This window comes from Lutra lutra, chromosome 8 (genome assembly GCF_902655055.1).
Source record: "Lutra lutra chromosome 8, mLutLut1.2, whole genome shotgun sequence".
Lineage (NCBI taxonomy): Eukaryota > Metazoa > Chordata > Mammalia > Carnivora > Mustelidae > Lutra > Lutra lutra.
Window position 1 is genome coordinate 40243475 of NC_062285.1, and position 17438 is coordinate 40260912.

The window sequence follows — 17438 nt, forward strand, 5'->3', positions numbered from 1 at the left end:
CCATCAGGCCGTGCTCTCTGAAGTGCTCAAGAGGCTCAAGAGTGAAGGAAAAGAAAAGGACTGGAATTCAGAAAGCATCGGTATCTGGGGGGGGAGGCAAGTGTTGCTTCCTGAGCCCATTTACCATTTCATGAGTCAAGAAACGCTGTGTTGCAACCACTTCCTCTCCATTCATTTCTGGAGGGGTTTATTAAAGGTTCACTTGTTGCAGACTTGCGCGATGAGCAAGGCACGGAGGCAGAAATTCGGACGGGTGGGTCGTGTATGGAAAATGGGCAGGGAACTGGGTGACTGTAAGACAAATTACAAGTAAAGCATGCAAAACCCTAGCAAATTAAGCTCATCAGCAAATGAATGCAGAGGTGTTAAGAAGTATAAATGGAGGAGGAAAGCAGACCCAGAGGAAGGAGCTCACTAGGCCTAATGTGAAATGCAGGCTTCCTGGCAGAGGGCACTTGGTAAATAGGAATGTCCTTGAAATGGAGAAACCAAAAACGTGGTATGTATGTGCAGTGGGATATGAGTCCACCTTAAAGAGGAAGGGAAATCCGGACACACGCTGCAACATGGATGAGCCTTGGAAACACGTTCAGTGAAAGAAGCCAGATCCCAAAAGACACACAGATGGGGCCACTTACTGGAGATACTTCACATAGTGGAATTCATGGAGACAGAAAGTTAAATCGGGGTTCCTAGGGTCCAGGAGTGGGAGGAAAAGGGAGTTCTTTAATGGGTATGGAGTTTTGCTTCAGGAGGATGAGAAAGTTCTGGAAATGGATGGTGGAGATGGTTATATGACAAAGGGAATATACTGAAGGCCACCGTACACCTGAGAATGGTTACGAGGGTAAATGTCACGTTTGGTTTATTTTGCCACAGTTGGAACATGGACATGCACACGCACACAGCTGTCAGACCCACAGTCTAAAATGCCCACAGGTTGGTGTCGAGCTCTCCCGTGGAGAAGTCAGGTGCACAGGGCCACATTCTGCCACACTGGCTGCAGCAGAATAGGACAGATGCGAACCAGGACCTGGAGTCCTGACGGTTCTGTGCCTGCCCCGGGGACCTTGTAATTTGTGATCTCCTCGAGCTCCTCGACGGTGTTCTCTGCCCACGTGCTGTCAGGGGCGGAACGGGGAAAGCGGGTCCCCTTGATTTCCTTTGAGATGGGCAGACTAGTGTCTCTAGCTCGCTGGCCAGCGGCAGATAGCTTTGATAGGAGGGACCCATGTGGCTCTGAGAAAGTCGGTCTTTGTTGCTCCCTCTGGTTGCCAAAATAAACCGGAACGCTTCATTCCAAAGAGAAAGCTGAGTGAGAAGCCTGACAGTTTTACGGGGAATAAAAGTCTCAGAGGGTGGTATATTTTAAGTACTTTTTCCTTCCAGTCATAAGTGTTGCTAAAAACAGACGCCAGCCAGCGAGGCGGTGCTGGCTTTGGGGAAACTTCTACCGGGGCTTCCGTTGCCAAGGGTGAGTTTGAGAGGAGGGATCGAGCGTCCTGGTTCCCCGGTGAACCTTTCCCGGCTTTGCCGGGCAGAGTCGGGGTTCCTCTTCCGTCCCTCGGCACTCGGCTCGTGCTTTGTGCCAGCGTTTATCTCACTGTTCGCTTGTCTATAGAGCCTCTGGAACAGGACCCAACTTTTACTGCGCTCTTTATCCAGAGCCTCTGGCAGAGTCTCGGGAATGATGCTGAAGAGAGGGAGGGAAGCAGGAAGGAAGGAACGGAGGACACAAAGGCCAGGCAGATGGGCTTAGAGTGTGTTTCTAAGTCTTTGGTCTCTCCAGACCTTTGGAAAGCCCTATATTTCTTAGCCTTCATTACATGCCAGGGTCCCGAGCAAAACCCATCACCTTCACATGCCACGGTTTTACAAACCGTCTAATAAAAACGCAGAAGTCACGCTCCTGGGCTATGACGATGCTGTGAAGCTATTGGGAGATAATTCAAAGGAAGCAGACGCTAGTCCCCTGGTCACCATATTCATCCTTTTCTGTCCCATTCTTAAATATCACCCACGGAAGATTCCAGGATGCCCCTCCCTTGGGCTCATCCTGGCATGTTAGGATCTTGGTTGTCAGTGAGCTGTTAAAAACCTGTTCGCTGTGCAGGGGAAGAAGTCTCGATTTTGACTGCATGCTCTGGGCTGGGTCCCCCAGCCCCGTCTTTGTCCTCTTTGGAGAGAAGCACCAACCCCCTCCTGATACACCTTCCCTTACTATGGGCCCCTGTATGGCTGGGGCCCACGGGGCCTGTGGTCAAGAACCTTGGGAAGAGTGGCCGGAGGGGAGGCTGGGGGCGGGGGGAGGGGGATGGAATAGAACTGGAGGCTCAGGCTCCCCTTTCCTGCCTTATTTCTTCTGCGGGCTTCATTTGGTATGCAAGGAAATAAGCCAAACAGCCTGTGAAGAAAGGAAGAATGAGATAGTTTCCTAAGTTGTCTCTGCCTGAGCTGGCCGCGGGTCTGGGGCTCATTCAGCCCTTTGTCCCCCCGTTGAGTGCACTGCGTGTGTGGTGACAATGGCGTGGTGCAGTTACACTGAGGGCTAATGGTCGGAGTTCCGTCAGCCCATTCATGGAGGCCGAGGAGGGTGCAGGGCGCGGAGCCCGAGCCAGCACGCAGAGGAAGTCGGAGGCCCGTGTAACGAGCTGGAGATCACAAACAGGGCTGTCAGGGCTCTGGGGCTGGGGGGCAGGGGCCAGGGGCCAGGGAGGGAGCCTATCATCCTCGGAGTTGGAGGTCTGCCCGACCTCCAGCGCTGTGGAGTGCCACCTGTCCAGGCTGACAGACGAGCATTATGGCTTTCCTTTTAATCAGCTTAATTTGGGGCATCTTAACACAATGACGGGTGCTTTCGGAGGCTGCCGGAAAGCAGAGGTCCCAGAGCCACTGCACTTTGCATGCACGTAGCATCTTTTCACAGGAGGAGCTGTGGTCTCCTCCCCCCTCCCTGCCCTCACATCCCCCGCCCCCCCCAGCCCCTTGGGCTATGTCTCCCTTTCTTGGAGAGTCTCTGGCCTGTAGGTCTTTCCTTAGAGCTGGGAAGAAGCAGAGGGTCTCAGGGGAAAGCGTTCTGAAGCTGGAGGCCTGCCCATTTACAGCCAGGCTTAGCCTGTAACTCAGCGTAACTGGGGAACGAGTTCCGTAACCGGGCTTCAGTTCCGTTCTCTAGCTGCACAATGTGGGCGTGTGGCTGTGTGAGCTCCCAAAGCCCTTCGGACCCCCAAGTCCCCTGACCCTGTAATTGCCTCCGTGTGGCATCTTGTGATTCTGCCCTTTGGAAATAACTATGATTCTGCTCTACTCCAGCTTTGCCTCCTTTTCTTTTCGGGCCTTGGAACTTGTCCCCCCTCTTTTATTTCCTTCTCTCAGCTTGACCTTCCAGCACGAGCAGCCCCGCTGGGTTTGAGGCAGGGTTCCTCCTCTCTTCAGGTCACCACTCCCCCCACCCCAGTCCCGTGCGTGGTCCTGCCCTGCTGCTCGGGAGAGTGGGAGCTCCTTGGGCGGGAATGGGGGCCTGTGAGGGGTGGGCACATCTGGCAGCAAGTAGTAACACCACCAACACATTTCCTTCTCCCTTCGCTTTCCATCAGCTCATAGAAAATTCTCATGCTCTTTGCAAGTCCAAGAATGGTTCATAATGGAGGGTATTAAAATACCGGGAGTGAGTTCTGTCTCAAGGAAGGTGGGGTGCTGATTTCTCTGTCACCACCATCACAGAGTAGACTGACATTGTTCTTACAAGACAAAACCCGTTAAAGTTTTTTTATCCAGTTAGGAATGTGCGATCTGCACTTGAAACTCAAACTGATGAAAGCCGAGCTGTGAAGAAGGGGACCATGAAGGAGGGTTAGGCAGAGGCCCCAGAGAACCTTCCAGGAGTAAGGGACATGACTGGCCCCAGAGAGGCTTAGCTTCCTGCTCTTTCCCAGATGAATCTAGGAAAGAGCAGGGGCTGGGGTTCAGGGTCCCTCATTTCTGGGGTGACTGCTGTAGTCCTTTATCTTTTCAAGTGGGAGGTATCAGATCAAGAGCTGGCCATGATCAGTCACGGTTTAGATTGGAATGAAAACAGAGCTGAGGAAAGTGTTTTTTTTTGTTTGTTTGTTTGTTTTTTAAAGATTTTTTATTTATTTATTTGACAGAGAGAGAGATCACAAGTAGACGGAGAGGCAGGCAGAGAGAGAGAGAGAGGGAAGCAGGCTTCTTGCTGAGCAGAGAGCCCGATGCGGGACTCGATCCCAGGACCCTGAGATCATGACCTGAGCCGAAGGCAGCGGCTTAACCCACTGAGCCACCCAGGCGCCCCGAGGAAAGTGTTTTATATGAAAGCTTCCTTCATTTTATTCAGGAAAGCCAGTACCACGTGTTCTTGGCTGGAACTTACATAAATGTGACCCTTGAGGCGTCTGATCTTCAGTCCCATGGCTCTGAAAGTCCCGTAGAGGTGACTGTCCAGTGTCCCAGCCTTCCCTGTAGGATTTTTTCCAGAACTATTCTTAGAGTTTTCAGGCTGCTGGAAGGGAAGGCTGAATGCCAGAAACAGAATCATTGGCGACCCCAGAGCGAAGACTCTTAACACGTTTCCCAGATCAGGTTCTTTCGCTTTCTTGAGCTCTGGCTCATGTGAAGGACCGTCTTTCTCAGGGATGCTGATGTGGCTAACGCAGTGATAATCATGGAGTCCTGAGTTGGTTATATTTTTGGGGTGGAAGGTGGGCTGACCCTGATAACCTCCCCATGGCACCGAGATACAGCCTCTGAGGAAGGAAAGCTGGACAGGATCCGTGGGAGGCACCAGGGTTCTCGTTGCGGGGGAGGGTCTTCTACATGACCTTCACCTTCACTTTAGGGACTCTTCTCCAAATGGCTGTGCCATGGGAAACCCTCTCGTTAAAGAGGCCTTGAGGCTGACACTTGACTGGCATTTCTTTCAGAATTTCATTGTTCAGAGCTATTGTCTGTCCCTCACTTACACACACACCAACCGTCAATCAGGTGGGAATCCTGCCACCCTCTGTAAAACCCTTTATGCCACACCTGAAACTAATAGAACACATGTATTAATTATACATAGGGGGAGAAAAATAAACTCTTTTTGCCATATGCTTGGGATAGAATTTGTCATCCCTGTAGGCAAGCAGGCAGTTACCGTCCCTATGGTATGGAGGGGTTCTGACCCAACCCTCTGTCCTCCTAGAAAAAAAATCTTATAAACTTAACCTTCACCAGCTCCTGAAGAACCTCTGGAGCGGACGGACATCCTGTCACAACTGGCCGGATTCAACTCATTACTCTCTGTGAGAAAAAAGAAAGAGGAAATTAATATTCATTTAAATTCTGTAGCCCCTCATTTCTCAGTGAGGAGTTCAGGGAATGAGGGAAGGCGGCGAGCACCTGAGATCTGAGACGGGGTGTTTGAGGACAGTGTTAGACCCTAGCATGGCCTCTGAGAACATGTCGGCTTCTTCAGACGGTGCTCAAATAGAGAGCAAGCCACCTATTCCAGTTTTGGAAGGAAAACCAAGTGTGGGCCCTACCGTTCACCTGTGATGCAGGACCTTCCCAGGGAAAGTGGAGAGTCCTTTGCCTCAAGCTGTTGTTTGCCTTGTTGGCCCACACCAGCTTTATCTTTATTTAAGATCCATTTTCTTTAGATTGTAAGGCTTTCCGGGTTTTCCACTATCTACTGAAATAGATGCGCCCTTAGAAACGTGATGCCTTTTGCCTTCACGATGAGCTCATGGGGCGAGTGGGGAGTGACCTGGGAGCCCAGCCCCTGGGTGTGTGGGCTTTGGAGGAGGCCCACAGGCAAGCTTTCCAGTCAGTACTTAGGGGGTCGGACAGGGTAGAGGATGAGACTGGGACACGCCACAGAAGTCTGAGAGATGTTGCCAGCCCCTGACAGCTCACTTATTTGGAGTGGCCCAGAGAGATCTCTGTGGCTGGGTTTTGTCTCTCTCATTCCACGAGCCACCCCCAATGCCAGACCCACCGTGCTTCCTTCAGCAATCTGGAGCAAATGCTTATCCATACCTCATCTCTAAGAAATTGAAATAATTCTTTCAGCCTCCAGGATGGGTTTGTTGTTTGTTATCACAAGAAATGGGATTCACTTATTGAATTGAGCACCTTATCTATAGCTCAAGAGGTCACCTTTACCCTATGAGTGTGTTTCGTCTTTATTCTACAAGTTGGGGAACAGATCCGAGAAGTGAAATGACCCCGCTGCTGTGGGTGGGTTGCAAATACGACTCTCCCTTTCTTCATTTGTCTCAATTCTGGGTGATACCCTGTCTCCGCCCTTCACAATCGGGCAGCTGTTGTTCCTAATTTTTTTTTTTTTAAGATTTTATTTATTTATTTGACAGACAGAGATCACAAGTAGGCAGAGAGGCAGGCAGAGAGAGGGGGAAGCAGGCTCCCCACTGAGCAGAGAGCCCGATGCGGCCTGATCCCAGGACCCTGGGATCATGACCTGAGCCGAAGGCAGAGGCTTTAACCAAGTAAGCCACCCAGGCGCCCTGTTGTTCCTAATCTTAAATTTCGTAGAAAGCTGCAGTTTGAAATATGGCATGGACGAGATAGGAATGGAATATTTGGAGGCATGAAAACTGTGTCCCTTTATTTTAGATCTTCAGAAAATAAAGATAATGCTTTTGTGCTTGGCAAACAGTAGCCTCCAGGCTACAGTGAAAATTGCACAGTGAAACGAAAAAAGGGGAAGCCTAGATTAAGCTGTGGGAAGACCCAAACAGAGTCTCTTTAACTTATTTTCCATGTAGATGCCCCGTGAGTTCAGAAGGGGAGCCAGGGGAGGGGGGCACGTATCTGCTAAGAGTGATTTTCTCTACCTCGAGCTGCTAAGTGCCAGCCCCCCTCCCAGTGACACCCGAGTGTGGCACATTCCATGGCACCCCACTAATGGAAGCTTCTGCCTGGGGCAAATTTATTCTGAATTTTCCCTACCAAATATAGACTAATATCAAACAATGCTGCAGATTCTTACTTATTCCCCAATTGGACAGCTCCAATGTCCAGAGTTCTGTCAACATTCCGTGTTGCAGTTCTGTGAGAACTGAGGGCGGTAAGGAAGCAGGGAAAAGGAAGTTTTTTTTTTTAAGAGCTTAGGCGGTTTCTGTGAGCACAGTTCAGTCCATTCCCTTCTTATCCATCCTCAGGTGCACCACCAGCCTAGCTCTGCGGCTCTGTCTGTGGCGCTGGCCTTCGCCTCGTCCCTGTCACCTCCCAGGGTCCAAAGCAGAAAGCCCCCAGTTGGCGCTGTGATGACGGGGTGCAGGGTGTCCGTAAAATGCTCAGAATCTTGGCCAGACTCTCAAGTGTATTGGTCTCAACTGGGCTTCTGCCAAAATCCCGATTCTGTTTCGATGGATCTGGAATGGGCCGGGATAAGGGGGTGCCGATGTTGCTGGCGGTGCACCCCACTCGGAGCAGTGTGGTCCCACGGCTCTGCCGGGACACCTCTTTCTATCGGGAAACCGGCACGTAGCGTGCAAGGCTTCCGCTGTGTGTATTTTCTTCTTAAGTGCGCGGCCCACCGTTGGTCTTGCTCACAGCTCTGATCTGACCTCTTCTCCTTCTAGGACTGCCTCAAAGCCTGCCAGGAGCAGATTGAGGTGGTGCTGCTCAACAGCCTGCAGCAGTTCCGTCAGGACCAGGGGGACGGGTCCAAGTCGGAGGATGAGCTGGACCAGGCCAGCACCCCTACAGACGTGCGGGATATTGACCTGTGAGGACGCGGTCGGGCCGAATAGGAGAGACGCGTTCACATCTGCTCTCTCCTTCTCTCTGGTTGTGTTTTGTTCTTTATGTTTTAGGATAAAACTTTAAAAACAAAAACAAAAAAAAAAATTCTGCCCCCACCTAGATCGCATTGAAAGATCTTTTTAGAAGTGAGAGAAAAAGGTCCTATAAAAACGGAATAACTAAAAGCATTTGGTGCCTATTTGAAGTACAACAGAAGGGAATCCCTTTGTATATGCGAACAGTTATTGTTTGATTATGTTAAAGGTAATAGTAAAATGCTTACAGGAAAACCTGCAGAGTAGCTAGAGAAAATGTACGCCTGCAAATATGGGAACAAATTAGACGAGGCTTTTTTTTTTTTTCATGTTATGAACTAGCATGTACACACCCCTTGTAGGATAATTTCAAGGAACTTGCGTATGCCATTTATGGCATGATTAGATTGCAAAGCAATGAACTCAAAGAATTAGAAATAAGGGACACGATGGGGAGGGAGTACAAAACAATCTCTCAACCTGATTGAACCATTTTGGATGTAGAAGCCCCTTTGCTCTCGACCACCTGTTTGTTACTAAGTCTGGAGCATAGCTGACTCTAGTTACGAACTCTTGCTGTCTACAGTAGCTGCTACCTAAAAGAGATGTTTTATTTTGCCAGTTGGACACAGGTGATTGGATGCTGGGTTTCATGTGTTTTTGACATCTTGCTTCTTCTTCCAAACATGGTTCATTGCAGACACCACCATATTTTTATCAAAAGGGGCAATCTAGCTTTGGGCCAGAACCAAAACTCCTATGAGTTGGAGGCAGATGGAGACCAAGGGTGGGATCTGGAATGGAATCTTTTCTCTTAATGTATTCAAGAGGGCAATGTGACCTTGGCATCCTTTATTAAAAAACTAATTTTTTTTGGTGCTGATTGGCATGTCTGGTCCACAGTTTAGCATTGTTATAAACCATTCCATTCGAAAAGCACTTTGAAACATTGTTCCCGAGGGATAGATGGGATGGTTTATGCAAGTCATGCTGAATAGACTCCTCCCTTCTTCTCCTGTGCTCCTCCCCTCCTGCCCAAGTCGGGTGACTATTCACTTCTGGTATCTGACATTCTCTGGTACACAGTTCTGGTATCCCTACCGGGACTCAAGAGACACCCCTTTCCACTGACATTCCCATCACAACATTCCTCCAAAAAGCCTACAAAGATCTGTTACCATTTCGATGGCAAAGAAGGATCTTAATTCCCACCTATATACTTCTCCTTTGGACATGGAAAGAAAAGTTACCGCTGGTGCAGACAGACAGCTGAATAGCAGAGTGTGGCATTTTGTTCCCTTTTCCGTTTTTTGTTAATTTCATTGCAAAGTTGTATTCAGCGTACTTGAATTTTTTTTCCTCTCCACTTCTTAGAGGCATTCAGTTAGCAAAGAGGTTGGAGCAACAACTTTTTTTTTTTTTTTTGCACAATTATAATTGACAGGTAATGAAGCTATTAAAATATTTGCCTTTTTAAGTTAGAAAGAAAAATCAGAACAGGGCTGCTTTGAAGAATTATTTTATACACAGATTCTGCCTTGTTTCGTAGTATGAGGGTTGAAGATGGAGAAAAATCTAAGGTCTCTTATTTTTCATTTTATTGTGTTCAGTTTTTTATGATTATTTTTTTTTTTTTTTGCGCTGCTAAGAAGCTAAGATCATTCATCCTTATTCACATTAACAGTACCTAGCTGTAATGTTTCACAGAGTGTGCTGCTATTTTATAAACATTTTTATAATATATTATTTTACTGCTTAAATTCCAAGTCCTGAAGTAGATGGTTGAGATAGGAGTTCTTCGTACTGGAAAAGCCCTTCCATAGTTTTTTCTTCTGGTAGCGTATTATGGTTTTTTTTTTTTTTCCCGTTTTGTTTTGTTTTTTCCTTTTGTTTTTGTTTTTGGGTTTTTTTTTTTTTTTTCTCTCTCTCTCTCATCACATTCTTCAAAGACGGAGCATTCTTTACCTCAGGTTTACTGGACAAACTCAATAGCTACAAAAGAAAATGATTCACATTTCTGTTTTCATAATACCTCACAACCGCATAGTTTCTGCTTGGGAGCCGTTAGTGTGGGGAAAGGAGAGGTCAGCGAGGAGGCCACAAGCCCCTCTCAGGTGGACGGTGGGATTTGGCCCTTGGGTCTGACACCTGGGGACCTTTTCAGTCATGAAGGTCATTAGGCTTCCATTTTGACTCCGGTATCCTTATCATGATGGAAAAAATACAATTGAACCAAGGGATTTCCCCTCCCCCCACCCCCCCAGGCCAGATGTTCAGCACAAACATTTGTGCAGTGAACTAGGAAGTCATAATTTGCACTAGGTACGAGGTATCAGGAGACAGAAGAACTCCAGCAGGCTACTTGGAGATCCTCATCTTGTGGCCCTTTCTTAAAGCAGAGCTTTCTTCCGCTCATCTCTCTTTCCCCTTCCCCAACATGGCCATCCCCAGTTTAGGATCGTCTCAGAGGCTTTTCTAGGTCTGAATCTGTGGGCATATGAATCTGCCGTGTGCGGGATCACAAAGGTGCCTCCTCCCACCTGTCTCAGACCGCAGCCGGCCAGCCCCTCTGCTAAGTGGCACTCAGTGGTCTTCAGGTTCGGCATTGTATTGAACTGGCGTGATGGGGAAAATAGGTCAGATGAGTATGGGAGTGGGAGCTGGAGGGAGGTGGAGAGGCTGCGTCTCTACAGAGATGCCATTCCGGGTGAGTCAGTCTCTCTCGAAGTATGTTTGGAAGGGTTCAGGATTTGATGAGTTAGCACAACCCTAAAATTCTAGGGAGTTTCGGGTAGGACAGTGGGTGGTGAATTCTGAAGTTTTGGAGAGGAAAGCTGAGCAGCCATTGTTTTGTCAAGAGCTCACTTTGCCTAGGACGCTCTTTCAGACCCTTGAGGAGTAACACAGAATGGAAGGAGGTGTGGTCCCTAAGTCCTTAGGAGTCTTGGAGCCTAAAGAAAGCAAGGTACAAAGTCACTCAACAGTGACATCTCTAACTAAGCTCAAACAGAACCTGATGAATAAGGAAGGGAAGAGGCTTACAGGCTCTCCCTGCAGTCTGTAACTTCCCAGTTTTCCTGGAGCTCTGGGTGCCACTGGGGCCTTCTGATCTTTTTCTCCTTCTTGTCCTTGGGGCCTGGTGTGATGGGAGGTGTGGTGTTACTGGTGGGGAAGGTGCTAGGTTGTTTGGCTTTTCTGCCTACTCCCTCCTTAAACAAAAGAAGGAAGCTTGGATTTCTTAGGTAGCTGATGCCCCCTCCTTAGATCTTGGTTTCCTTGGTAGGAATTTTTGTGTGAGAGGGAGTTCAGCTCTCTCCCACGGATTTTTTTTCTCTTTCTCACCTCCCACAAATGGGGTTCCAGATATATTCTGGTCTTTCTTACTTTGTTGTCTTTCTCTCTGTTCTTCCTCCTCTCTGTTTTTGGTTTTTGGTTTTTTGGGTCATTGTTGTTAACTGTTTTTCTCCATCAGTGGGAGCTAAATTGTTCCCCTAAGCCTGCCAAATTTTATTCCTTCCCCTATTTTGGCCAAATCCCAGGGGGAAAGTCCTAGTATGCCAAAAATGTATGCTAAGCATTATTCAATTCCATGCAGGTTCCTACCAGCCAAGAAGCCTGCAGGTGGGAGCAGGGGACAGGTCCCTCCTTAGAATGTCTCCCCATGTTGAGAGGAGGGCACCTCAGAGGAAGGGGCTTGTCTCAGAGAAGGCTTTATTCTGGAACTGCCCCAGGACCCCACTGAAGAGCTTACCATGTCTCAACAGCCAGACCCTTTTGGTCTACGCTCTCTGTACAGGAGACTCTTGGTCTGCTGCTTTTCCCAGGCAGCCGGAGGCTGGAAGCAGCCCTCTGCCAGCAGGATGGGCTTCTCTTCAGAGGGAGGTGTGGCTTTCCCGTGGTCTGGCCTTTCCACACTGCCCCGAGGACAGAGGTGAAGAGCGTGAGGCGGGATTGAATGACTTGCTCACGAGAGGGCGGGGGAAGTTTTCTCTCCATGGGCCACAGGGGGCAGGGCTGGGAGAAGAAAGAGACTTGCACCTTATATCATGTAAATAATGATTTTCTAGTTCAAGAAGATAATATTGGTAGTGTGGGAATGGCAGGTAGGAACAGGGAGGAAGTCTGAGTAAGCCAGTTGGCTTCTAAGCCAAAAGGATTCCTCTTTGTTTATCTTTGAGACAGTCCAACCCTGAGAATAGCTTTAAAAGGGAAATTAGTGCTGAGACAGTAAAGTCCCCTTAAGCCGACAAATTGTAGCTACATAGAGTGAGCGCAGGCTTCTATCGGTGGGGGCTCGGAGCAATTTCGAAGAGCCACTCATGCTGTCGTCCATTTGTACAAAATAGGGCAGGAAGATTCAGGAGGACGTTTATGACTTTCTCGTACCACGTGGCTTTTCATGACTCTGGATTCTAAACAACCCAGAACAGTCCTTTCGGCCAGAGCTATTCTCCTACATTTGTGTATCTCTGCTTTTAGACTTAGCTGGACTATCAGACCCGATTCTTGGCTCAGGTTTCAAGAAGCCATCAGCAAATGTACACATGCACGCTGTCGCTGCAACATTTCTTCCTTTGCCTGCAGCCTACTTTGGGGGAAAAAGTGCCTTACTGACTGTAGCCATTACAGTATCCAATGTATTTTGACAGGTGCCTGTCCTTTAAAAAAAAAAAAAAATTTGTTTGTTTTGTTTTGTTTTTTTTTAAATTGGTTTTTTTTTGTTACTGTTGGCCAACTCTTAAGTCCCCAGCAAATCACTGGGCCATTGGATTTTTTCCATTATGTTCATTACCCTTGTACCGTGTACCTCAGATCTCTTTCTCTCTCAGTTACAGTTTCTCGTCTTGGACTTCTTTTATTATTATTATAATTTTTTTTTTTTTTTGCTTTAAAATGAGTGTGATGCCATATCGAGTCAATGTTATTCTCTCACAGTATACTCTATAAGAGGTGTGGGTGTTTATTTGGTCGGGATGCTAGCAAGTGCTAAAGTAGCATGATCAGTATAAGCAAAAGGTTTTTAGGAAGTATGGAAAAAAATGTTTTATTGGTTATGATGGTGACATGGTATAGTCAGCTGCCTTTGAAGAGGTCCTGCCTGTTCAGTGTTAAGTGATTTTAAAAAATAATGGCCTGTTATTCTGACCAGCTTAAAGATGGATTTGCAAATGGTTTTGGATGCAATTAGGTTATGCTATTTGGACAATAAACTCACCTTGACCTAAAGATTCTCTGGCCACTTTGCCTTATTTATAGACCGGCAGCCCTCAGACCAGAATGTGTCTTTCTCCTGTCGGAACTCTGTTGGCAACAAGTGATAGTGGCATAAAACACAAATCCTAACCTGAAAGGTACCCCACGTGTATATCCATGTTACTACAGTACACGTAGTTAATGGCTTTTTTCTCCCTTTTGGGTACCCCCCTGGGGAGCCATCTCATAAACTAGAAGCTTCAGCCCACCCTCCTGAGGTGGGCAAGTCCCTGCTATGGCGACTGGGCTTTGTTTCTGATGATTGCCGGCTCTTCACTCTTGCTGTGAGTGAGTATCTCCTCCCTTGGGAGGTGCCAGAGGTCTTGGGCCCCATCTCCAGACTCTGAGGGGGTCTCTGGAGAACTCCACTTCTGAAGGTGTCTTGACTCATTCTGCAGCACCTCGAGGCTCTCACCTGATTTCAACCTGGTCTATAACTCTCCTGTGAGGATTGGGTCATAACTACCTTTGGGGGAGGGGTGGTGAGGCAGAGCCTAGGAGGGGATTGGGGTAAGAGTGCACATATAAATATACATATTTATACATATACATATTTATATGTTTATAAATAGACAAATAAAAAACAAATAAATTGTCAGGCCCTGGTCCTAGCTGCCCCTGGACCTCAGCTCCTCAGACCAGCCTCTTTCACAAAAGCGATGGGTAATGCAAAGGGTGATGACTTCATAGCCATTTTTATGTTGCTATAAACACTTGCTCGTGCCCTCTATAGTTCCCTGCCTCTCTCAAAGCCACTGGAGGCTGTGTCCCAGTTTAATTCTGACCTAAATTGCAACGGTAAGATTAATACTGGTCACTGGGAAAATCCAGATTAAGATGTCGCCTGTTATTCTGAACTAACTCCACTTAACAGAATTTCTAATCTTCCAAGGAGCCTAGAAATTTCCCTTTGTCTCCATCCCCCACTGACAGTCACCGTGCTTGAAGACAAGCAGGGATAGCTTTTTTCCCTTGGGTTTCTGCCTAGTAGAGTCCCAAGGCCTCTTGCGAGGCCCCCTCGAGGGCCCAGGTTGCCACTCTTAACCATCCTTGGAATTTTCTTCTGCACAACCTGTTGTACAGCTGGGTCCCTCCCCCCGCCCCATTCCCCCAACTGTTTGCCCTGCATACAGTATCGGTGCCTATGTGTTACTTAACACCCCAACACCATTCTTTCCTCCAAATGCCATCCAGAAACACCACGGGCTTCTTCCATTCAGAACTGCGGATGGTTAAGGGTGGGAAGGGAGGAGACATTCCATTCATTCCACACAGCTGGCTAGTGATAAATTTAAGGGCCCCTTCACATGCTCAGTCAGAGCCATCTCTTCCTACCCTTGGAAAATCTCAAACCTGAGACAAAAGGGCCCTTTCTGAAAGTGGAAGTTAGTGGTGGAGGGAAGAACTAGAGATCTCAGGTCTTCTGTGCTCTAGTGACTACTCTCATACCTCTTAAGGCTTTCCCAAGATCTGGAACTGTTATGCCGTACACAGAGGTAACACCAAAATAAAACGTTCCAATTGGCTTCATAATATTCTCAACATACTGCCATGAAACGAGTATTCAAAACTGAATATTGCACTCAATTTTTTTCTCCCCTGCTCTCCTAGTAATAATGCCAGCAGAAGGCTGGTGTCTGTGGCCGGGAAGGTTCAGCCTATCAGGAAAAGCTGGGCATCTAGAGCCAACACCCGTGTGTGCAGGGTCTATGCTGAGCCTTCAAGGAAAAGCCGAGAAGGCAAAACCTGCGCCCCATGGTTAAGGAGCTTTCAGTGTGGAAACAAAACACATAGCCTACAAGAACGCATGTAGCTCTCACAGCAAATGCCAATGCCTGTGGAGTAAATTGATACCCAAGGGTGGGAAGGGACACTTTCTGAGGAGACAGAGGACAGAGTTCCTCAAGCAAATGCATCTTAGGAAAACACTTGGTAAAATGCAGCACAGTTTGGAAACTACCAGAGAAACAGTTTGACCCTTTCCATAAATAAAGCAATGGGACGTGAGGGGGTAATGCAAATTAAAAATGAAGGGAAAATATTCAGATAGCTTGAAGAACACACATGATATAATGAATCTGCTGTAAACACAGATATCCTCACAAAACAGGATGAATTCAACCACAAACACTAATTTGGGATGCCCACCCACCTAATTTCTCCTAGGCTCAAAGAACCAAGGCTGGCAAGATGATGACTGGTCGCTTTCATGCTCTGGGCGCTGGGGGCCTCCCCTGACGAAAGAGGGGCAGAGTCCCTCAGCCCTGACCGCAATCTTGGTCAAGCAGCAGTGGGTGGCCTGAGAAGATAGCAAAACAGAGCTCTGCTGTCCCCTCTGACGCCACCTCGGTATCCTGCTGGAGCCTTGAGTTTCTCCTTTATCCAAAACGTGGCTTGCGTTTCATCTGTGGTGATTTGCTTTGGCTCTGGCTTTTACTTGTCACCCCCCAGCCCTGACCACCCTCTGGCCTTAGCTGGAGGAGTCTGTTGAACACAGGTCTAAACGTGCGGTGCTTCCTGGGAAGCCCACTAGGTGGCGCCAACACCACAGACGGGAACAACTTCCCAAAAGACCCTTTTGCCCGAGTTGTAGGACGACTGCCCAGACCGCACCCCTCTCTGGCCACCAGAGGGACCGGCAGTTCCCTCACCCGCTTATCTCTGGGCTAGTACTACATTCGGACTCCGTCTGGGAGTGGCTGGTGCATTCATGACTTCTGATTCTTCTCAGTGATTGGCAGCCTGCAGACACCTTTAATATTTAGTTGGCCTCCCACCAGGATTTAAACTGCCTTGGTCTTATTGTCAATGTAAGAGGAGAGCTTTCACTTAAGAGTTGGGATTTTAACTACTCTTGGTAAATCCACGTCCTGGCAACGACCCGCCAGAGGGGCAGTCGGGGTGGCAGCTGAGAATGGTCTGACCCTTCTCTGTCCGCTCAGCACCCACTGAACCCGAGTCACTCCTAGGTGCCACCTGCGTGTCACCTACTGTGTTTGCAGCTCTGCAGCAAGAATGTGTCTGCCTTACCTGTCTGCTCTGAAGAAGGACCTCTGTATGCCTCAGGGGGAGAGAACACGCTTGGGATTCTCTCTCCACTTTTCTGCCCCAAATAAAGACCTCTGTTCCTCGTGAGGCTTCATAATCCCCTTTCTCTCTTTATGTGTTTTGAGTTATCAGATACCTAGGGGCTGAGCCAGATGTTTGAAGTTCCTTCGAGACCCCGGTGCTCAGTTCACACTGGGGTCTGCAGGTGGGCAGGGGGGGACAAGGTTGAAGATCAACTACCTCTGGGTTTTTTTGTAGCCTCTTTGTGTTCTTGTGGTGCCTCAGTGACCCCCATGAGAAGATGCACCTGTGACATTTTGAGATCTGTTGAAAAAGTATAAATCCCATGGCAAGCTCAGTGATCCTGCCCATCAAGGTGACACATTGGGCTCCTGGGCATTGCTCATTCCTCCAACAGACTGTCTCGGGCTGGTCAGATGCCAGGCATTCTGCACCAAACACCTCATTCAACAAATGTTTCTTAAGCACCTGCTTTTCTAGGAACAACAATGTCCCTGCCTGCTCGATCTCAGTGGCTCAGTGGCAGAAACAGAGAAGTCACAGGACGCCTGCTCCTGAGTGCAGTGGCCAAGAGCACAGTGCTCTCACAGGCCGGCATCCCTGATGGTCCACCCACTAGCTCTGTGGCCTTGGGCATGTCACTCCCTCTCTTCAGCGGGCTAGTTTCTTTATCTGTGAAATGGGATGAAATAATAGTGGTACCTCCCGGGTTCATTCATTTGAGCACTTCTGCGTGCCTGGCACATAGCCAGAGCTTATGAACCTCAGGCGAAGGTGGCCTGTGAGACAGGAGCCTAATTCAGTCTTTTTAAAAATTAATGTCACCAACAGGTACCCATTGTTTAGCTACTCAGCCCAGCCAACTTCGGCTTTGAGAAAAGGGAGACATCTTAGATCATTAGCAGCTAAGGGCATTTTGTGGTTTCAGAAAAGCTCTTCCCATGTATCCTATGTAATCCACATATCCCCACTGTGCATCCGGTACTTGTCTCATGGCTAAGTGACCGGAGTGTGGTACAGCTCATGGGAAGCTGGCAGAGGAGGACTGGAACCAGGTGTGGCAACTCAATGTTACGAACACGCTGGGTGGCTGGATGTGTTTGTATTTTGCTTGATGAGGACTGAGCTGAGAGACTGAAACTTTCAGCCGGGATGGGGTCGGTGGGACGACACCACTGGTGGAAATCACCAGCTGGAACGTCCCCTTCGATGAAGACAAGGTCCAAGGAGAAAGAAAGAGGCCTTGAAGTCCAAGGAGAAGTTTTGGGTGGATCTGGACTCTGGAAGGGGCATTTTCTTTAAGCATTTTTG

The 17438-nt window shown here is 48.3% G+C and overlaps 1 protein-coding gene across 1 annotated transcript in view; it reads left to right on the top strand.

Moving 5' to 3' along the window:
• The window catches only part of CCND2 (cyclin D2), a 30494-nt gene extending 17463 nt beyond the window's left edge, over positions 1–13031 (top strand). The window contains exon 5 of the mRNA XM_047739395.1: positions 7608–13031. Within this exon, the coding sequence (XP_047595351.1) occupies positions 7608–7757 (150 nt within the window). The 3' untranslated portion in view covers positions 7758–13031. The remainder of the gene's footprint in view (positions 1–7607) is intronic.
• Positions 13032–17438: the final 4407 nt, after the last annotated feature.